The 23,224-nt window shown below is 41.9% G+C and overlaps 1 protein-coding gene across 7 annotated transcripts in view; it reads right to left on the bottom strand.

Moving 5' to 3' along the window:
* Nucleotides 1-23,224, bottom strand: part of AFF1 (AF4/FMR2 family member 1) — a 170,081-nt gene that overhangs the window by 26,984 nt on the left and 119,873 nt on the right. For all 7 annotated transcript variants that reach the window (XM_039540824.1, XM_039540825.1, XM_039540826.1 and 4 more), the window contains 7 exons: nucleotides 22,686-22,772; nucleotides 21,142-21,178; nucleotides 20,572-20,623; nucleotides 9,634-9,688; nucleotides 9,477-9,514; nucleotides 6,601-6,757; nucleotides 3,021-3,935 (listed from right to left, as the gene is read on the bottom strand). In XM_039540824.1, the coding sequence (XP_039396758.1) occupies nucleotides 3,021-3,935; nucleotides 6,601-6,757; nucleotides 9,477-9,514; nucleotides 9,634-9,688; nucleotides 20,572-20,623; nucleotides 21,142-21,178; nucleotides 22,686-22,772 (1,341 nt within the window). The remainder of the gene's footprint in view (nucleotides 1-3,020; nucleotides 3,936-6,600; nucleotides 6,758-9,476; nucleotides 9,515-9,633; nucleotides 9,689-20,571; nucleotides 20,624-21,141; nucleotides 21,179-22,685; nucleotides 22,773-23,224) is intronic.

Here is a 23,224-nt window from a genome sequence, read left to right as displayed (position 1 = left end):
CCTCCACTATTCCCACTGGAGAAGTGTGTGTCTCCAAAACAATATTAAAATTGGATTCAGTTTGAAGCCTGCAGACTTTCATATCGTAGAGCAGAGGTGGGCAAACTTTTTGGCCCAAGGGCCATATCTGGGTATGGAAATTGTATGGCAGGCCATGAATGCTCATGAAATTGGGGGTTGGGATGCAGGAGGGGGTGAGGGCTCCGGCTGGGGATGTAGGCTCTGGGGTGGGGCCAGAAATGAGGAATTCTGGGTGCAGTAGGGGGTCCCAGCCTGGGGCAGGGGTTGGGGTGGGGGAGAGGACGGGGGAGTGTTCCGGTTGGGGGTACAGGCTCTAGGGTGGGGCTGGGGATGAGTGGTTGGGGGTGCAGGAGGGTGCTCTAGGGTGGGATCAAGGGGTTTGGAGAGCAGGAGGGGGGAATCAGGGCTGGGTCAGGGGGTTGGCCTGTGGGAGGGGATCAGGGGTGCAGGCTCCAGGCAGTGCTTACCTCAAGCAGCTCCTGGAAGCAGCGGCATGTCCCCCCTCCAGTCCTATGTGCAGGCGCAGCCAGGCAGCTCTGTACACTGCCCTGTCGGAAGGTGCCATCCCTGCAGCTCCCATTGGTCATGGTTCCCGGCCAATGGGAGCTGCGGATCCCCTTGGCTGAACCTATGCATAGGAGCCAGAGGGGGGACATGCCGCTGCTTCTAGGAGCAGCGTGGAGCGGGGCAAGCCCCTGTCTGGAGTGCCGGAGTGGGGCAAGCCCTGGATCCCACTCCCCAGCAGGAGCTCGAGGGCTGGATTAAAATGTCTGAAGAGCCGGATGTGGCCCCCAAGCCGTAGTTTGCCCACCCCTGCTGTAGAGGCTTGTGCAATTTCCCCAGCAAGCCAGTGACAGTTAATTTTTCAACCCGGCCCCAATAAATTCAGTAAAAAGTTACAAAAGGCCATTTTTTTCCCCTTCAAATAAGTGACAGACTCCTCTCCCTGAAGGTGTTCTCGAGAGTCAGGTCACTCATCTCTCTGCTCTCCTGGTGATAGAGAGGACGAGACAGACTTACCTTTCAAAACTGGAGTTCTCTCTCACTTCCCCACAGTACAGACTTCTGGGTTCTCAAGTTTCTCCACCATTCCTTAGCAAAATAGGGGAAAGTGCCCTGTGTTCGATGGCCCCTTCCTCTCAAAAAAAGAGTAGCTAATTCTCTGCCCAACAACATAAAAATACTGCTATTCTCCCACCAGTTGAGAGAAAACTATCTGGTGTTTCCTGAAGAGTTAGGAAGAGCTGGGAATAGGCCCTGATGTAACCATGATGAGTATACTCACCATGTGAATTCATTGTGCGTATTGTAATGTACTGACTGTGTATATATGAGCCAGTGCGTAACGTTATCCTCTAGGAGCAGGCACTCAGAGAAGTTAAAGGACCCACTACTTCAGCTGAAGGACCCATCCTTGAGCGCAAGTGACGGAAGCATTTCCTTTTGCACGAAAGGACCAGGTTTTCAGTCCCAGCTCCCTGCAGATTAACTGTGTATTTTATATTATCAATTGTTTGTATTTCAGTGCAGGTTATGGAGCAGAAGTACAGTACTGAGGGTTACCTTGCTCTGTGCTTTTTAGGCCCCTACAGCTGCTAGTGTGGTTGTCAGAGAACACTTCAATTCATTTAACAAAGAACATAGGTCCCCTTTTGAACAGACCAGCCTAGAAGAAGCTGGTCTCAAGGCTGGGTCTACACACAGATTTTGTACTGGTATAATCATTTCAGTTAGAGGTATGATTTCTTTCCCCCACATAATTATATAACTACAAATCCTAATGTGGATGCAGTTATACCAGTATAAAGGTTCGGTATGGGCATAGCTATTCCCCTTCCTATACAGAAATAAGCCACAGCGGCATTAGCATCTTTATACCAGTATAACTGCATCCTTGAGGTGGGGTTTTGCCAGGGGGAGAGTTTGTAGAGTAGAACCTCAGAGTTACGAACTGACCGATCAACCTCACTTGGAACCAGAAGCACGCAATCAGGCAGCAGGAGACCCCCAAAAAAGCAAGTACAGTACAGTACTGTGTTAAACGGAAACTACTAAAAAAATAAAGGGAAAGGTTTGAAAAAAAGATTTGACAAGGTAAGGAAACTCTCTGTGCTAGTTTCATTTAAGTTAAGATGGCTTAAAGCAGCATTTTTCTTCTGCATCCTAGAATTTCAAAGCTGTATTAAGTCAATGTTCAGTTGTAAACTTTTAAAAGAACAACCATAGCGTTTTGTTCAGCATTATGAACATTTCAGAGTTACGAACAACCTCCATTCCCGAAGTGTTTGTAACTCTGAGGTTCTACTGTACTGCTTTTACAACTTTTGGGTGCAGACCAGGCCTAAGACACCCATCTCTGCTGAACTGGAACAGTTCTCACTGAGGGCATCCCTACAACAGGAGATAGTGGTGCTCTCCTGCAACTGATATTGAATGGGTTATACAGATGAAATGCATGGCAAGGTAAGCATTTCAAATACCATGCTACTTGTAGCAAAAAAGGCACCGTAGCCTCCTCTACTTTCAAGTGTTCCTTTGGCTAAATTCAATTAATTGAAAGAGGGAGCAATCCAGAGAAACATTAGCAAAACCGGAGATTACATATTCCTAGAGCTGGTTGACATTTTTTTTTTTTTAAACTAGAAAGATTTTTTTTTCTGAAAAAAATGGCCTTTTTTGACAACACAAAATTTTGCTAAAAGCTTTCTGAATATTTTTGTGACTTTTTAAAAAACAAGAACATTCCTGAACAGTTACTGACATTATTAATTTTCTGAACAACTGGTTTTAGATAAATAAAAATATTTAATAACTGTTCTGATAATCAAATTTTATATTAAATTTGATTATTTGAGGGAGAGGATGAAAAATGGGTTCATTCTGAACCCTGTGAAATGGAAACAACGTTGAAACATTATTAAAATTTCTCCCCCACCTCCACATTCCCTGCCCATTGAACAACACTGCTCCAATTGTAGGAACGCGCCATTCCCTCTCACCTTTCTCTTTTTGAGAGACTTGTTAGGAGTTTCTGTGCTTTTCTTTTCCAAATCCTGCTTCCTCGCACTCGGGAGCTCTTTACCCTCAAGTTTCTTCTGGCGACTCCCTTTCCCAGGTGGCTGTGGAATTCTTGAAAGGAGACACAGCTCAATTTTAACCACAAGAGCATGAGGGACTGGGAAATCCCTCAGGGGCGATAACAACGTCTTATCCCTGATAGGCAAGAGAAGTTTGTCTCTATGGAAGTCCTCTCTGACCACAATGGCAGGCTTTTTGCCACTAGTCCTGGTGGGGGTGGCGGGCTTCTGGCTTTGAGCTACAGGGCTGAGGGGGAAATGTTCTGGGGCACCACCAGCCACAATGTCTTTCACAGGCTTAGGGTCCAAAAATGCTTTAGCAATGGCTTGGTGTGAGCTCTTGTGCTTTTTCTTTTCCAAGGGCTCTTGCACCGTTGGTTTCAATTCTTTTTTATCTCTGGATTTTGGCCTCCCTTTCGTTTTTACTTTTGGCTTGTCTCTGGAAGACTGGTCTTTAACCCCATAGGGACCAGGCTCACTTTCCACTTTCAGGCTTCCCCTGTGAGCCTCTTGTAGTGGGATCTTGCTGGGCTTCTTGGTACCAACTGTGGGCCTCCGAGAGGGCTCCTCAGTGCGCGTGGGAGACTTCTGGCAGGTCCGTTTGCTGGGAAGATGTACCGCCTGGGGAGCCCTGGTTATTTTGCTTGAGTTTTTGGAGTGCAACTCGTTTGATTCAGAACGTTCATGAGAGCTGCTGCTGCTTTTCCCTTGCCCCCGGCTCTCCTGATGACCATGTCTATGGACAACCTCACTGAGATTCTCATTGGGTGCTGCTGGTTGGTTCACCTTGGTTAGCCAGTTGTCCAGCTGCCATTTATTTGATGTTGGTGGGTCAGGCTGTAAAGAAAAAAAAAAAGTTTTATGGGAGTTATCTCTATGGATTATTCTGCTGCCTGACATATTAGATGCTATCAAACCCCATGAAATTTTACCCCTACTATTAAAGGCATAGGAAGTATAAGAACTTAAGAGAGAGGTCACACTGAGAAGCTTTTGAACAACATCAAAACAAAAAGTCCTCTCTTTTGCACAGGGCTAATCTGACTATTCATATCAGACTCCTGGTCTCAGACAAGCTTCACCTTTGTATCAGTAAGAGACCTTTCATTCTGCATGGAAGTTTGGCCCTGGGTTGCCCTGTGCCACAAGCAGACATTCTTGGCTGATTACCCAAGGCTGCTGACCCAATGTGAGTTAGGATAGTGACTGTGAAATGTAACTTGCTTGTGTCGTTAAAGCACTCTTCAGCGACAGTGAAAGTTACTTCCCACCTCTATTAGGGCACCGAGAGCTGTTTTGTATCTATGGACTGGAATTGAGGTTAGAGTGAAAGACGGGGTGGGGGGCGGGGAAGGACTTTGGCATGGGAACATGCATCAGATTAAGGGCAAATTAAGGGCATTATCGTCACAGGCCCACTCTAAACTCTTCTGCTGCCAAATGACCTTCAGGTGTATTCCAGCAGCTGGGAATCCACAGAGCACAGAGATGGCCCCAGCCACGTTCCTTTTTTTTCCAGCCATGTCCTTACGCCAGAGAATAGCAGTCCTGGAGGATTCCCCTAGACTAGGCGATCCTCACTAGCCAGATTTGCTGGGTTTAAGTCTGATTTGTACTGGGGAACACATCTTCACTGCAAACACACACAAAAAGATGTGTTTTCAGCTCAGATTAGCTAACTTGCAGATTTATTATGAGTTAGTAGGCAGTATTAACCCTCAGGCTCTGCCATAGTCTTTGACTCAACTGCCTTATCTTCATTAACATAATAGCTTGAGTAAAGAATTAAAAAAAAAAAATTCAGTGAAGACTTCACCTGAGAATTGGACCCATAAGCGTAAGAGTGTCCCCAGATTGCTGGGTTCTCTTTGATGCTTTTTATGCATCCCTGCTACTGCCAGCTGTTATTTGTGGTTCGCGCTTTCCTACATATTTTCCTTGCCAAACACCACCTTACTAAAGGTTGTAAGAGACCATAAAATAAAAAGCAACCAGTGCCAACAAGTTTTAAGCAATCACTTTTGTCTGTGATGAAATTTTCTGTATGTATACAGTAAGTAAAATGTACTAAGAACCTTGCTCTCAAGTTTACTTTAGGAGCTGCTGAAAGGATGAAATGTAGCAAGAAAAGGACATAATATTCAATGGAAATTAGCTAGGTAGTTCTCTTTCCCATCACCTATTAATCTCAAGACAAGACAGCTAGGTTTATATATAGGAACAAAAGCATAACATTTATTTCCTTCACACCACATCTGAATTTTATCTGAACTTTACTCAAATGAAATCTGCAATCACACAAACTGGTCTGAGAAATGGGAATGGAGGTGTATGTTGGGAATGGGGTGGAGAAGTATTTGTTTTTCAAGATTCCCAAGCTTTTTGTGCCAGTAAACCTCAGTTTTGCCTGTGTCCAAATAATCTTCCTATACATGTGCTCCTACACTTGTGTATAGGAGAAAATTTTGATTACAGGATGGAAGAGGGTTGAGGAGAACAGAAGAAAATTTAAATTGCTATACCCTGACTGATGCATCAAGTGCTGCTGAATCTGCATGTATGACCAGAAATGTAGCCCACGGATACCATTTTACACCATTCTGCTAATTTGGAAACATTTTGTAGGTTCCCTTTCCCCAACCACACCACTGATGGAGAAAGAAAGTGCTCCAATGACACGTTGCACAGAGCACAGCACTGCGCCTAACACTTAACAGGGACTTGGAAAATATATTTTCGTTTCGGAAACAATTTGAAAAATGCATCTGGTCTTGATTATGAAACTATGAAGCATTATCTTGAGTTTTGTTAAACTTGCTTTCCCAACGAGGTCAATAAGGCCTCCAAAGCACCAGTAGGGCAGAAAAGCAAGCCAAACTCAACAGCAGTGAGCCCAGGCACATTCCAATGGAGACATCCTACAGGTCTGATCATTTCAGACGAAATCTAAGAGAGAGGTTTCATCTCATCAAACACAGCTGCCATTCGATTTCAGAAAGAAATGCACTATTCTAAGACAGAACCACCTTGCTTTAAATAGCAAAAAAAAAACAGGCTTCACCATAAAACAGCTCTCAAATAAAAGATCCATAATAATTACATACACAAAGATGAGCCTGATACATTGAAGTCAAACACTGACCCAAACTGCCGGAAAGTTTGGATGCTGGGGGTTTGGTCCTGGCCCATTTCTAGGGGGAACACTGAAGACCATACTTGAAATGGGGAAGAGAGCACCAATCGTGCAAGCATTTTGAAACATTCTTTCCGAAGCCCAATTATCCTGTTACCAAGGACTATTTGACTTTCAGAGCTTGTTAAACAGCAAGTGAGAAAGTTCATGGAAGTAGCGTGGGGTTTATAAGAACCCGCACATAGAGGAGGATGACATTTTATCCCAAGGCTGCTTCCCTGTAACTATTTTGGTATTCGGTCAGTGAGGAGTCAGAGGCAGTAGGCTTCGTTAAGCCTCGCCACCTCCTATACATTCACCACACAGTACCTCAGATGTAGAAGTTCTCGGTGGCTCGTTTGCTTCGCTGTCACTCGAACTGCTCTCACTCTCCGAATCTGAAGAGCTGTCTGAGTCACTGGTGCTCCCTGACTCTGCACTGCTAGAATGTGCTGATGCCACACTCTCAGGCTGTGACTGGGAGGCACTGCAAGGCCATCAGGAGATAAAATTAGAAAGCAGCATGGGTGAAGGTTTTATATTTTTCATTGACATGACAACATTCGGAATTAGAACAACTTACATTTTGGCATTGGTGAGAAGGCAAAGAGAATTCATTACCATACCATAAAAGAAAGGTAATGGTTCAAAATAAACCCTCCCCTGAGCCAGATGAACTTGTGAGCAAAGTTTCACCAGGTACCATAACAGGTTGGGAAGCTCTATTTTATATATGGCAAAAGTAAAAACTGTCACTGGAGATTTTTCAAGTCTAGTTTTCTGAAAGACAAATACTCAATGGGAATGACAGATGCCAGTTAAATAGCTAAAAAAGTACAGGAGAAAATTAGTTTTCCTGAAAAGGTTTTACACACACACACACACACACACACACACACACACACACACACACACACACACACGCCCTCTCTCTTCACTGTATTTGCCTCCTTCGGTTTCCATTTCATCAGAAGCATTACCTAGTTGAACTGCCGTGCTAAAGTGGCATATTACCCCCAGAACACCCATCCCCTCAGAGCTCACTTCTGAAGTCTGCTGCAAACAGAAATATACTAAGTTCAGTGGGAGTTGGGACTTACAAGCACAATGCATGTTTTGGAAAGGGGTTTAAAATCAAAATCATGGTGTTAACTTAAGAAAACTCCCACGTCAACACTGATATGTTTGCATGAGTTGCAGTCAGTTTTCTTGGTGATCCAGACTCATACTGACAGAAAGCTACATTTTAAGTGCTCTCCCAGAAGCAAATTGATTATCACTGCCAAAAATTGTCATGCCCTTGTCTAAGTCTGACCTTGTAGACCATTATTCTTTGCTTGAAGAATATAGTTAACAGGCCAAAAATGTGGTCTATATTTAAGCTGCCTCCATTTGGAAGGGTTCTGAGTTTTTTTTTTAAATCATATGCCCATGCATTCCACCTTGAACACTGCTGCTGACTAGCTGCTTAACAGATTGTATCAGCAATGCTCAGCTGTCATATCAGGAGGAGCTGAAGAAACTTGAGGTCTACTTTATCCCTTTGCTGTACTTTTCATATGCAACTGTTTCTGGCTTCTTAGTGACTTAAAATCAGACGTACACATTACTTGCCAATGTGGTATTGCACATAATAGCAGCTCAAGGAGGAAACTAAACACACATTGGTCTATAGGGGCGGGGAGAGTTAGAGGTGTAAATCCTTGACCTATTTATCCAGCCCAAGACAAAAGGAAATGTTGCTTTCACTTAAAAAAAAAATGTAAGGCCAATTTTCAGACCTGTATCAATGTTAGACACCTAAGTCCAAATTTAGGCATCTAAAGACGCAGACTGATTTTCAGTGGTGCTGGGCACCCTCATTTCTCACTGAGTCTATGACAGCTGCAGGTGCACACTTTTGAAGAAAAAAAATCAAATCAATCAATTGGTTCTTTAACATTAGGCACTCTGGCCAAGTTCTCAATCCTTATAGTTGCAAAGATGACCTTACAGGCATACCCTCCTCACCCCCTACCCCCATTCACCCCCAGCCCCCGCACTGTGTTAGCCTAAAACAGCAGCTTGAGAAAAGCTTAGAAATATCTCTATTCATCCCAGCTGAATGTTAATTCTGAAGCTCTTAATCATTATTGTTGAGTTTCAAAAGCACAAATGGTTAAAAAAAAAAATCAATGAGAGTTAGGCAGATGACTTATTTGTGCTTTTGGAAATCCCCCTGAAACACCTCAAGTAATATAGATGTATTAATGTATGTGTATTTATCATATGCAGTTACTGGAACTATGCACACAAATTGAGCAAAATGCACACGCAAGTGGCAAAGTAAGCCAAATGACAGAAATAGTAGAGGTCCTGAAAATGCAATCTTTGCTCCCACTGAAAGCAGTAAAAACTCTAATAACTGAAAGGTCTGTTGTTTCATAAGGACCATGTTTCTACTCTTGACCTCAGTACAAAACTCCTATTATTATCCACAGGAGATCCATTGGGGACTGAGGGTAGCATTTGGCCCTAACAACTTTATAGCTTTGGTCCATTGACCACAATGACAGGTTTCAGAGTAGCAGCCGCCACAATGAAAAACTCTTTCCATAGCTTGAGCTTGATTCACTTGTATTGTACATTGCATACATGCATATACATACATACATCTATCTCAAAGAGCACACGAGGACAATACATTCTCATAACTTTCCGTATCAGATGAGTTTCTCCTCTGACTTGCATGATCACTTTAATCACCTTTTGACCAATGACTTTTACACCACATTAGAACAAAAATAGCAACCAGATTAATTTATATTTATTTAAAGGTTTCAAATATTTCTTGACTTCAGTGAAAGCTGTAACAAGAATGTGAGCAACCAGAAATGAACCTCAAAACATCAGCTAATCCTGGCTAAGCACTGCAACCAATGAATTAAACTTCCAGAATATGCAAGTCAGTCAGTCAATACTTTTCCCTTTGCCATCTAATTCGCTCACTCATTCAATTGTACAAAGTACTATGGGCCAGGTCCTCAGCTGGGGCATATCGGCAAAGCTGCTTGTTTTAATTCCATGAAGCTACTTCAATTCACACCAACTGAGGATCTACAAAAATAGAAATAACCTCCATCCTCCCCCATTCACTGCTGAGTACAAAATATCAGGTTCATTTTCCTTCCTGTTGCTCTAGTTAGCAGTTTTGGAACAAACGGTACCTTGGAGGAGCAGATGAGGGAGGTGGCTTTTCAGAGACCTAAGAGTTTAAATAAAAAAAAAAGGGGGGGGAGTTAGGTTAAAGAGCTTAAAACAACAGATCACATTGATTTAAAGGGATTTTTGTGTGTAGTATAATATGAAATGTCCAAAACTGACCCGATCATCATCACTGTCTTCACTATCGCTGAGCTGTAGGTCATCTTGTAGCATTCTGAAAGACAAAAAAAAAAACAGGAGAGACATATAGATGGACATGCTTTAAAAAGGCAAACTCTAATTACAAAGCTTGATCCTTCCAAAGTTGCATTTCTAGTTCTGATACCATACTTCAAAAAACCATTGGGATTTTGTTCCAAAATTTAAATCATTCTAGTATTAAATGCCATTATCACCTGAGCAGAATATAATAGTATATTACTTAGCTCTTACATCTTACACATCTCCAAGTATTTACAAAGGAGGTCAGTAGCATTGTACCCATATCACAGATGAGGAAACTGAGGCACAGGGGAGAAGTGACTTGTCCAAGGTCACCCAGCAAGCTATTGGCAGAGCTAGGCATATGTGACGGAGTGGGGTGGATTGACCTGGGAATGTTGAGTGGGAGTTTTACTGGGACTGTCTGCATTGGTGATGGGGATATCAGAGTGTGACTTCACTTGAGGGACTATCCCTGAACATGTAGCCTGAGCCCAGGAGGGGGGTTGAGACCAGATGACACCTTTGCCTGGGAAACTAGACAAAGGCTGGAGGAGGAGCCGGGGCGGCAGGCGGCTCCGGTTGACCTCCCGCAGGCATCCCTGTGGAGGGTCCGCTGGTCCTGCGGCTTCGGTGGAGCATCCGCAGGCATGCCTGCGGGAGGTCCACCGGAGCCGCGGGATCAGCGACCGCCAGAGCGCCCCCCGCGGTGTGCTGCCCTGCTTGGGGCGGCGCAATTCCTAGAGCCGCCCCTGGCCGGCGGGAGGCTGGGTGAGACTGCTGGAGGGGGTTTCAGTTTGGAGCTGGCTGGGGAGGGAGGTCCAGATGGGGTCTAAGCTCCCTGCCCCCAAGATGGACATGACTGAGGGGGTCCTGTTGTCTGTACCTACAAACTCTGTTCTGGACTGTGTTCCTGTCATCTAATAAATCTTCTGTTTTACGGCTGGCTGGCTGAGTCACGGTGAATCGCAGGAAGTGGGAGGTGCAGGGCCCTGACTCCCCCACACTCCGTGGCAGCACAGAACGCAGATTTCCTAAGTTCCAGTCAAGTGCTCTATCCACTAGGCCATGATGCCTCCTGATAGAATAGTGAAGTGTTTTGCAGGCACTAGAAGCAATGTATGGGCATTCACATTGCTTTTCTTGGATTGTGATTACTTCCATTATCACATAGGTTTTCTTTTTGCAGCTGAAGTCTTCAAATCAAGAATGCCTAAACCAATGCCAAGTACAAGCTGAAACCCCCTTCTCCCCCGCAATCTTCTTCCTCCTCTACATAACAGGATGTCATGCTCCTGCACATCGCACTAGGAAATGTAACATTTAGTGCAATAAAGAGAAATGCTAATAGACAAATTCTGCTCTGATGTCACTGGGAGCAGAGAAAGTGCATGCATCCAAGAACAGAATTTGGTCATAACTTAGTCACAAATACGTAGATGACTATCACAGAGTATGACTCTTCCAGTTGTCTCAGAGCATTAAGAAGAAAACAGTGCCTTGAAAAGGACAAAAAATAGCTTGAGTCCCACTGCGTTTTTTTCTTCTTTCTGATATATGAAGGCAGCCTGAAAGTCTATAGACCAAAAAAATCCTCCTAACTCAAAAGACTACAAATTCAAGTCTTAGCTACCCTGAGATGGAGTACAGCAACCAGAGAACTAGTGAAATGATATTTCAAAAGATGAGAGGGAAAGGAATTTTTATTCAGCCAGTTTAAAAAGCATCCTTTGTTTTAAATACCTGTTCAAACTAATGCTGAACAATCATTTGGGAGAAATGATTATTCTGCTAACGCACCAACACCTCTAGCTTTTTAAGTTGTGAGAACTCAGGGTAAAATTTCTCTGGGACCCCCAGGAAGTCCTCCAGCAGAACCCGGGAAATATAAACTGGACATTCCTGATATTTCTCAATAAAGTTTTGAAAAATCCTGTCAGGCATTCATTTCAGTTTGTACAGAGCTAGCACAATGCGATCCTGGTCCATGACAATGTCTCTCCTAGGTGCTACATTAATACAAATTATAAATAATTATAATAAAAGGGGGCAAAGAAGTCAACTTTAAAAAAATTCTTTGTAGGTCACCTTTAAAGACTTTAAGCAGTTTGATATTAAGATGCTGTGAATACACTACAGTAAAAGCTTAAATAAACTGAGCAATTTCTTCTTTTCAGATACCATCCCCATAGTTAGACAAATAAGCAAGAAGTAATCTCACATTTACAAAGTGCCCTTTATATCAAAGCCCTCGGCAAGCACGGATACAAATACACTCTCACAAATCATTTCTAAACCACTAAAATATGACCAACTGGGCTGTGGAACTTGGCAGCTGTTTAACAACAAACGCACACTGCACAGCAGTTTAGGACAGGAAGCGGTGAATCCCAAATCCAAATTAAACTGCAGGAGAAATTACGTGGTCAGTCAGATAAGATCTATTTTAACAGTGAAGCAGCAGTTGGCAGTCATGGTAGAACAGTAAACCATGATTCCTCTCAGAGCACATGAGGTTTTTCAAGCACCAAATTAAATGACCATAATTCTAAAGGTAATGAGAAAAGCTACGCCTTTCCCTTAAATGTATGAGCATGTTGCTGCCATTAACAGCAATGGGGAATTATGCGTAGGGAACGAACAGGGAATAGACTCAAGTGATAGTTTTGAGGGTTTTGTTTATTTGTGTTGCTTGTTCTGCTTTTACAGTTTCCTTTAAAAAGAGTGTTAACAAATCACCCTTCTCCATTCTTTCAGCATAGAACACAAGCACCTTCAGTTACACCATTGGAAAGTACAGTTAGTTTTCAGGAGTCAGGAAATAGGGATAAAGAGCCCTCCCCCCCAAAAAAAGGCATTTTTGTACTTTTGGAAGCCACCTTTCTAGGACACCTCCCACCCAAGTCAAGCAAGCTATCTGAGTACCTGTAAAGCCACTATATTAAAGATTGAACTTCCTGCAATCCCCACAAAAAATACAAGACATAAATTAAACGGGAGTTCTTGTGTACTGGAGCATAGCTGTTGTCATTGAAATCAGCCACTTTTTAAGTCTTTGCTAATGAAAATAAATCCTAATGAAATTTGGCTCTTCAGCATCTAAGTTGTACAACAAAAACTACTCTGTAAAGGAGAAGATCTGTCAAGGGATGTCAGTATAGCCGCAACCCCAGAGGGAATTCTTTTGATACATACAGGGAGTTAATAACAGGGTTCTCTGAATTCTTTATTTTATTTCCTGATTCCATAAATTATATATATGTAGAACGCTCCAAAGAAGAAAGAATAGGCAAAGTCTATTCCATAACTCTAGAAAAGGACAACTTCAGACATCTCCAACTAAACGCTAACATTTTTGAAACTGAATAGTAATGTCAGATGCCCAACCTGTAGCACCTTAGAAATTTTATTTTCAGAAAGTCCTGAGCACCCACGCTCTGAAAATCCAGTCCCTTTAAGATGCCTCAAGTTGGACTCTTATACTAAGAGACCCCAAATTGCTAGCCTCTTTCGAAAAATCCTGTTAAACTCCTAAATGGAGGAAACCAATTGAATTATATATTGTAAGTCAAAATTTTCTTATCCTAAATTATTGCTACCATCTTTCACTATTAAAAGTATTTTAAAGAGCCAACTTGTTACTATTTATGTTGTTTGTTTACTTCTTGCATTTTACGGAGTTTGGACAGTTTCACTTTTATATACATTCAGATTTACATTAAGATTCTCAAGTGTTGGGTTATAAACATCACAGTGAAATGTTTCCATTGCTTCCCCCCCCCCGCCCGGAAAGTTCTAAACTCCTGAAAACAAAGTGAAACAAAGGACTGGCCATGCCAGCCTTAACCATACCGCTGCAATGTTTGAATGACAGTGAGCCAAACAGAGGTTCTTTGTATCTCTGGATTGGGTAAGAACCCCGTATGCAGTTGGTGGTGACGTGTAATAAATCTTTAGTAATCTCATTTTTAATGATGAAATCTTTTGTTTGAACATGTTCTTACAGCTGTTAAAGCAGAGTTAAAAGAAAAAAATCTGCTTTAAAATGCATGTGTTCCCGTGGGATTCTCACATGAGTCAGAGCTTACTGGAAGTTAAACTACTTTGGTCCATTCCTTTTTGCATATGCAGTAAACTAACAAATATTTTTTTCCCTCTTCTCACAAATTCATCCATCCTCCCTGCAAAACTTGTGCTCCAAACCAAGGTTCTGAACCTACTAACTTTACTCACTGAGTAATCCTTACTCAGGCAAACAGTCCCATTGCAGCTAACTTGCATGAGTAAGGGTTTGCATGATCAACCCCTAAGCAAAGCTACAAGAAGTCTGTTTTTCAGAGAAAGACTAAGCTATTCAAGTATCTGAACTGTCTTTTCCCATCAACCTACATATTCATAGATTCGTAGACTCTAGGACTGGAAGGGACCTCGAGAGGTCATCGAGTCCGGTCCCCTGCCCTCATGGCAGGACCAAATACTGTCTAGACCATCCCTGATAGACATTTATCTAACCTACTCTTAAATATCTCCAGAGATGGAGATTCCACAACCTCCCTAGGCAATTTATTCCAGTGTTTAACCACCCTGACAGTTAGGAACTTTTTCCTAATGTCCAACCTAAACCTCCCTTGCTGCAGTTTAAGCCCATTGCTTCTTGTTCTATCATTAGAGGCTAAGGTGAACAAGTTTTCTCCCTCCTCCTGATGACACCCTTTTAGATACCTGAAAACTTCTATCATGTCCCCTCTCAGTCTTCTCTTTTCCAAACTAAACAAACCCAGTTCTTTCAGCCTTCCTTCGTAGGTCATGTTCTCAGGACCTTTAATCATTCTTGTTGCTCTTCTCTGGACCCTCCTGAATTTCTCCACATCTTTCTTGAAATGCGGTGCCCAGAACTGGACACAATACTCCAGTTGAGGCCTAACCAGCGCAGAGTAGATCGGAAGAATGACTTTTCGTGTCTTGCTCACAACACACCTGTTAATGCATCCCAGAATCACGTTGGCTTTTTTTGCAACAGCATCACACTGTTGACTCATATTTAGCTTGTGGTCCACTATAACCCCTACATCCCTTTCTGCTGTACTCCTTCCTAGACAGTCTCTTCCCATTCTGTATGTGTGAAACTGATTGTTCCTTCCTAAGTGGAGCACTTTGCATTTGTCTTTATTAAATTTCATCCGGTTTACCTGCTTTCTTGTTGGAGTCTAAAGCTGGCGTGTCCTTTTCTGAAATCAACATATTGCTAAAAGGTGCTAGAATGATCACCTTGCAAAGCGAAGTCCTCTAATTAATTACAATACAGAAACAACATATGGTCAGCAGTAAAGCAAGGATCTACATACACTATCCTGTCTTAAGTGACTTCCAGTTTATGGCTGTTTAAGTCTTCAATCCTTCATCGTTCTGAAGAGACTGCCAACCAGAATGGCTGTTTTTTTCTGGAGGGCAATGCAGCCAACTGTTTTTTAGGAATTAGACAGGACCTTTGGGGAATTAGTCATTATAAGGGATAACTACCACCTTGAGTAAACTCCAAGCCATCCAGCCAGAAGAATGCTTCATATTCCATTACCAATTTCAAGCCACAAGTTTCAGGCTGCCCAGATGTTTAAAAAAACCAAAACCCTACTAGGAACTTTTTAAAAGTCTGGGCTACAGATGCATTTCCTTCCAAGGCAACAGGACCATGTGCAAGAGAGCACTAAGACTATCAGGAAGTCCTCTTTAATTCTGCATTATTTTAAGAAGTGCCTTCCACTTAAGCTATTAGTAAATGAAACTGGTTGGTTGGCTCAACAAATAATGCTTCAAATGAGTCATGCTTTCAAATAGATAAAGAGAGCCAGTTTCCTACATAACATTTCAACAAGTTGTTAAATAGCCTAGTTAAAGAAAATAAACCCAGACTAATATTTTTAAGACTTTAATTAGCTCAGGAGTTACCATATTTTTAGGCGTTGTCACATTCTATTCTGTAGTCTGTAGAAACTGCAGCACATGCACAGTCATTCTCTCAGAAAACCTATTAAAAAAGCTTTCTTAGGGAAGCAGTTCTAAAACTAATGTAGCATGCCAGAAAGGAACAGCTCCACTGAATGCACAAGCTGGTCTCTCTCTGCAGGCTTGGTTAGCGACACATTAGCAAGAATGAACTTGGCATCTCCTCTTCTAAAAAGAAAGGCTACTTCCATTCCAATGAAGCCAGGTGCTAACTTAAGGGCCTTATTCAAGAATGAAAGCCATCTGGGAAATCCTTGTATGTTCTGTAAAGCTGAATGCTTAATTTGGGCACACAGATGCATAGGGATTTCAATCTCTAATTAACCAGCACAAATGCTGTTTGTTTTCAGTCAACTACACTTCCTAACGTGAGCTACTCTAAACGGGCTGAATTTTCAGACAGTCACGTGTATTTCGAAGAGCAAAGGAAGAAAGTGCCATTGTATAAATGAAAACAAAATTCAGAGATGCATCAGTTCAAGAAGGAGGCGTAATTAAGTCTCTGGGCAAATCATGACTTAAACCATTAGATATGCAAATCTAAGTCACTTCTTCACACTGACTGGCTATGCATTTTGGTCGATTGCACTTACAGATATCTCGGATACATCAACGTCTGAGCAAAAACTAATTCTCGTGCCCCGATAAAGCAGTCACCATTAAAAGACATTTAAAATTAGACATTGCTGGGTGGCATCTGAGAGAATCAGCTTCTCTTCGTATCTAAAATAAAATCATTCTGGGGGTAATGGCTTGCAAATGTTGGACCTGATCCTTCCTTGCGTTGCACTCTGAGTAGTCATTCACACTTGTGCAAAGTGCATGAAGAACACAACTCGCTCAGCATTTACCTTTCACTGACACTGGTGCGAACATTTTATACTCACTGTGCCCTCTGCAAACGGTCAACATGCAAGGCAGTGGAGAATCAGGCCCATTGACTTCTTAATGGTTTCTATTGTACATCAAGCAGCTATAATTTACTTCGTTCCGGCAGGCCTTGCCTATGCTAGGGAGTTTTATCAAGAAAGGCTCACCAGTGCTACCTCTGGTTCAGCAGCAATGGTGAGAGCCCTGCCTTCCTTTAACTGACACAGTGCTACGAACACTGGAAGCCATCCCAGCTTAGGCTATGTTATGTCTCCCACTGATTCAGTACAGCGGGGATTTTTTTTTTTAAATGAAATTCCCTAATGTCCTTAATGATGGGAGAGAAGCTACAGAACTAATAGGCAGAACCTCAGAATCGCTGTGTGCTAGAAAACTGACCCTCTTCTGACAAGAACCGTCAGGAAAGCATCCCACTGAACTGGCGTTGAAAATAGTTTAACTACTAGCGTAGAGGAAATTAAGCACCACTGCTGCAAGCCTGGGTACAACTTCTATGCCTGCCTACACTAGGGAAATTCTGCAAAAGTCTCCTACAAATATAGCAGCAACGTTGGGAGCCCCACCATAGACAGGATGTTGGCTACTGCCAGTGTTTTATGCACCGTATCAATTCCAAACAGAGTCAGAAAATACGGTGTCTACGCTAGGGCTCCTGATGTTACTACCACCAGCGGAAATGAACTTTGAAGTTGCTAGCTCAAAAAACAATAGCCGTGACGCCATGGCAGCACTGCCCGAACAACACTCCCTGGGAACCTGAGTAGCACTTGAGTGGCTAGACTGTGCTGCTACAGCTTCACTGCTATAGTTATTCGAGCTAGCTAGACCAACGCTAGCTCTGCTATATCTACATGTGCTGCAGTCACACGTGTGATTCCAGCAGAGATACACCCACTTAGAAAGTGAAGGGGCCCTGGAGCTGCGGACACTGGTACTTTTATCTAAAGGAGAGGAAAGGGAAGAAGTCATTGAAGTGGGGGGAACCGTTGGTGGGAAAGCAAATGGCAAAAGAGAGGGAAGAGAAGCAAGGTGGCCCAATCTATGGGATTTCAACCTGAGACCCTTAATATGGGATGAAAGGACAACTAATAGGCCAAGATGACAATTGGGCATGTTTAATAGATCTTACAGCACTCACATACAAAGTCCCTTCAGGCTCAGTTCAATTGGGCAGGAGAGCCAGAGCACAGGCCAGTTCTGATTTTTCCCCATCCCTGTTCTGAACCATGTTAAAAAATGCCTAATTTCATTGCTAGTGGTTAAAACAGAGTTGGGCTGGGGGGAACCTCTCTCCAGTTTGTAACATTCAGGGCTAGTCTACACTGGCAACGTTAAAGCGCCAGTGGCTTGTGTGGTCGCGCTGGGAGAGAGCTCTCTCAGCGCTCTAAAAAACCCACCTCCATGAGAGCATAACTCCCAGTGCTGGAAATGCGGCTCCCAGCGCTGGTGCACTGTCTACACTGGTGCTTTACAGCGCTGAAACTTGCTGTGATCACGGGGGTGTTTTTTCACCCCCCTGAGCGAGAAAGCTGCAGCACTGTCAATTGCCAGTGTAGACAAGCCCTCAGAGAACAACATTCCTACCAGTAACATTATGTGGCTTTAAATATTGCAACAATTGCTAAACATAAAAGGATTCAGCAATTACCCTGCTATTTGAATCGCCTTTGGGTAACTCAGTGCTCCTTACTTGAAGCTTACTCTTGCATAAGGCTCAGAATCTATCCATACTGCCATCTGGTCTGGTTAACTCTGCAGGACTAAATTTCATCACACAATACTTTGAAAGTTATAATTAACCTAATTAACTGGTTACTCTTTTCACCTGTTACTAATGCTACAAAGTCACTGTATTACAATTATTAACCTTCTGTACACATACTGAAGAGAAAAATGAATCAGTTACTAGCTGTCTTTCCCTATCACCTCCCAGCCCCCTAATCCTTTTCAAAAATCAGATTTTCAAAACGCTCAGCCATGGCCTAACATTGGAGTTTACTTCAATGGAAGCAGAGTTAGGCCAACACTGAGACCTTTTGAAAAATCCTACACTAAAGCAACCTGGTCCCAATATTCCTTTATTAAAATTAGCAGAGAAAGTATCACTGCGATTTCTGATACCACTAGAAGGATTTCAATTTTACATACAAAGGCCTTGACTCCTAAACCATATGGGTGGAACCTTCTGCCTTGAGGAACCCCACTGATGTCCTTGGGGCCACACTGCACATCTGATTGTATGATTGGGACCATAGGGAGTAGAATGAAAGGACTGGTATTTTATATAATCATATCTAGGGCAAGGATTCAAAAATTTTTGTAAAAATCTTATTTTCCAGTCTACAAACTAGTTCTTTATCAGTGGCACAATGTAAGGCTTCTGAAATCGAAACGCCTACTTGGCTAAAAGCTCTGAAAGAATTAAGCAGCTTTAAAAAAACCAAAGCTAAATGGATATGTAAATTTAGGAAAGCAATATTCTGATGGAATAAAGATGTACTCATTAAAGTTTTCTTATAACACAGGAAAGGATTTAGTGGAGAAAATTCTTATTTTGCACACAGAAATGAGGTCACAAAGAGTCACTTCTACTTTTCCTTTCAGTAAGAACCGTTCATCAATAGTTTATGCGCTGTCATAAGAGTTTTCAGTGTCAATAAAACTATAACAGTTAAACCAAGTTATACCCAGTAAAAATGTTTTGTGGACTAGAAAATCCCTCTCATTCAGATACAAATTATAAATTTACCGCTCTTAGAAAACACAACAAACAAAGAGAACAGAGGCAAAGCAAATAAGCAGACAAGAAACAGAAAGAAACCCTCATACTATGCAGCTGGCTAACAGACTGTTTCCTACAAACACTGAATTTTTAATGTTTGGCTTAACAATCTAATTTTCAGAAGCAGAAATAATGACTTTCTGGTTATTTGAAAGATTAAAAGAATGATTCACCCTTTAAAACAAATAGGAAACCAGCAATAAAATCATTCAGGAAACTTTTCTTTTGGATAACTGAAAAGAATAATCCAAGAGACCAATATTATCTCTATAATCATAGCAATATCATTATTGGTCTTTTAATAATTTGAATCTATAGTTTCCCAAAATCCAACAGCACACTAAGTGCTATAAAAATCTGAATTTGAGACTGTGAGGATTAAGTGCTTGACTAATAAATCACTGCTGCAAGTACTTCTATCTAAAAGAAAGAATGGTACTGGGTATTTTACTCACCTTTTAAACTATATACATGAAAGGGAACAGACGTATATTTGCATTTAAGACAAGAACTTCATGTACTATTTGTAGTTCAAACAGTGTGAGGTATGGCTAGATATTAAGCAGTGATAGAGGCAGAGAGAAAAACTTCAAAGCATATGATCAGTAATATTGAAAAAACCCAATTCATTAAGGGCCTGGTTGTGCACTGAAATCTAATGTAGTCTTTCCATTGACTTCAATGTGTGTTGGATCAGACCCTAAGTTTACTGGAAGAGGATTGCTAAAATTTCAATCTCCACAAAAATCCAGTAAACCAGGGTTTAAAACAGGTAATGCCCACCATAGGCGCCGACTCCGTGGGTGCTCTGGGGCTGGAGCACCCATGGGGAAAAATTAGTGGGTGCTCAGCACGCACCAGCAGCTCCCCACCCCCTCCCACCCAGCTCACCTCCGCTCTGCCTCCTCCCCTGAGTGTGCCGCATGCCTGCTTTTTTCCCCCTGGCTCCCAGCGCTTATGCTGCAAAACAGGGCAGGGATTTGGGGAAGGGATCCAATAGGGGCAGGGAGGGGGCGGAATTGGGGTGGGAACTTTGGGGGAGGGGTTGGAATGGGGTTAGGGGAGGGGCGGGGAAAGAGTGGAGTCAGGGCGGGACCGGGGCTGGGTGGGGGCACGAGCACCCACCAGTGCCAGGGAAAGTTGGCGCCTATGACGCCCACCATAATTCCATAACTGCAGCTCACTGAACATATCACCAAGAAGTGAATCTGGTTACTTACGATGTTCCTTGCTCTGAATTAGGCAATGTTTTTGAAGGTGCATCATACTGCTCTGTAAAACCAAAGAAACACAGTTGGTGTTGTCTACCTCATTTGTGCCATATTTTATTGCACTGACTTTTTATTTGTGTTTCTAAACAACTTGATCTTTGGGTCAGGAATTTTCACAGACATATGATGCTGATCCAGCATAACACCCTGGCTATTGACCATTCAAGACAGAGTTTTCTAATATTTTATAGTTTTATATCCATGAAATAAATATATAACAAAGATCAAGGCCCCAATTCAACAAAGCCCTCAAGGATATGCTTAAATTTGAGTATATGCTTAAGTTCATCCCTACTCAACAAAGTCCTGGGATTTGTGCTTCTAAATCACTTAAATCCTTTTGAAAATCTCTCCCCTATGTGTGTGTGTGTCTCTCTCTCTTTCCCCCTCTCTCTCTCTCACACACACACACTCTCTCTCTCTCTCCCCCCTCCCTCCCCTCACCCACCACCCGCACCCTGTATGGATGCTCCCTTTATAATATCAAGTCTGGTTTGGATTTTTTTTTCTTTTACTTACTCTGATTCTGTATTACAGATCCAACAAGCTGGGATTCCTAGAAAGAAAGAAAGAATAAAAGCTAAAATTAAAATGTTTATAAAAAGTTGAGAGAGACAAGATTGGTGAGGTAATATATTTTATAGGAACAACTTCAGTTCTTTCAGAGCACTAAACCTAATATAATATTAATTTTAATAGTTGTCTGTTTGCAGTTATCTGCATTTTGTTTCTGGAGGTGTAAGCTCCGATTTTGTAGAGGTGTTCAGCACTCATTCACAGCTCCTAAGAACTTAAAATAGACTTGTGGATATTCGGCACTTCTGAAAAACCAGGCCCAACAGTTTAAACTGAGTTACCTATGAAAATCTGTCTTGTTGGAGTCTGACGAAGCTTCTGTCTTTGTAATGATGCGGAACCCTAAGATGTACTGAGATAGTTTATCCTGGACAAGAAGGAGATGTACTAGTAATGTCAACAGTACATATATTATTGGTATATTAATTTTTGAATCTTGAAATAAAGTGAAAAGATTATTTGGTAAACATTTATGAGGACACTTTTAAAGTGATAATAAAGAGTAGTTATTGTTTATGCTATAAACACAGATGAGACCTTGCAAATCTTTGTGAAAGCATGAATTATTTTTGAAGACCAAGATCCTGACAAACATACATTAGGGTTTTTCTTTTCCTGATTATTCATCCAACTTTTTCTATTGCTCAAGATGTGTTTTATAACAGACAAAGAGACTTCAGTGTAAAATAAAAAAGGTAGGAGAAGATTACAGCTGGACACATACAAGAAGTTTGTAGCCCAAACAAACCTAATTACTCAGAAGCAAAAGCTAACCTAATTTTGATCTAAAAAGATGGGTTTAAAATAAGGTAGAGTGACTTGATATTTAAAGGCAGCAAAGAGTTCTGTGGCACTTTACAGACTAACAAATGTATCAGAGCATGAGCTTCAGTGGGTGAATACCCACTTCATAGGATGTAGCTGCATCCAACGAAGTGGGTATTCACCCACGAAAGCTCATGCTCCAATACGTTTGTTAGTCTATAAGGTGCCACAGGACTCTTTGCTGCTTTTACAGATCCAGACTAACACAGCTACCCCTCTGATACTTGATATTTAAAATCCATCCTGCTTTCATTTCATATCTGAGTTTTCTAAATAAAACCAAAATCTAACAGCCAATTGCTGTACTGAAAGAGACGAGCTCAGGTGAAAATGTATCTTAGTTGAAAGCTCTATTCTAAGACCATGTCTGCATAATGGGTACTATAGCCACATAACTAGAGAATTGTAACCCCAGACTGTAGATGCAAACTAACCCAACAGAAGGAGTTTTTCCATCACTGTAGTAAGTCCACCTCCCTAGACGAAGGTAGCTAGGCCAACAGAAGCATTCTTCCATTGACCTAGTTACATCAACACTGGGGGTAGATGGATTTTTCACATCCCTGAGCATCACAGTTATGTCAACCTAAGTTTTAAGCATAGACCAGGCCTTACACATTAAAAAGTATGTGTGGGAGGAGGGGAGGTTGTTGGTTTTTTACCTTTATTGGAAAAGGAAATTTTGAAGGCTCAGCTGTGCTAGGCGTATGGATAGCTGTCAAGGGAGGTGGCCATGAGTGGGTCATTTCCTAGAAAAGAATTAAAAGAAAAAGGATATTAAATGTTTTTAAACTACTGATACCCAAGTGAAGTTCTACACCATTCATATTAATATACTGAAAAGTACCTAATGGGCCTGCTTATAGCTAGAAGATTATTTAGAAACCATTTCCTGTGAAATTTACATTCTGGTCATTCTCAATACAAAGCTATGGCCCCTAACTTGCAAACACTTACACATGGGAGCAGTCCCACTGAAGACTGTGTAAAGTTAAGTATATGTCTAAGTGTTTGCAGGATTGGTGCCTAATACATTCCAGCTATTAGATTTAGTAAAGGCAGATGCAAATAAAAATTTAATACAAGCTCTTTGGCTTTCAAAGTGCAGGACGTCTCTATTATGGAAATTATCACAGTCACTGATGGTGACACAATGGATAAATAACTGATGCCGTTTTAGAAGGCTTTCCATAATACCAGG

This window comes from Mauremys reevesii, linkage group 5 (assembly GCF_016161935.1).
Source record: "Mauremys reevesii isolate NIE-2019 linkage group 5, ASM1616193v1, whole genome shotgun sequence".
In the NCBI taxonomy this organism is placed as follows: Eukaryota; Metazoa; Chordata; order Testudines; family Geoemydidae; genus Mauremys; species Mauremys reevesii.
This window is presented reverse-complemented; position numbering and strand designations above follow the sequence as displayed.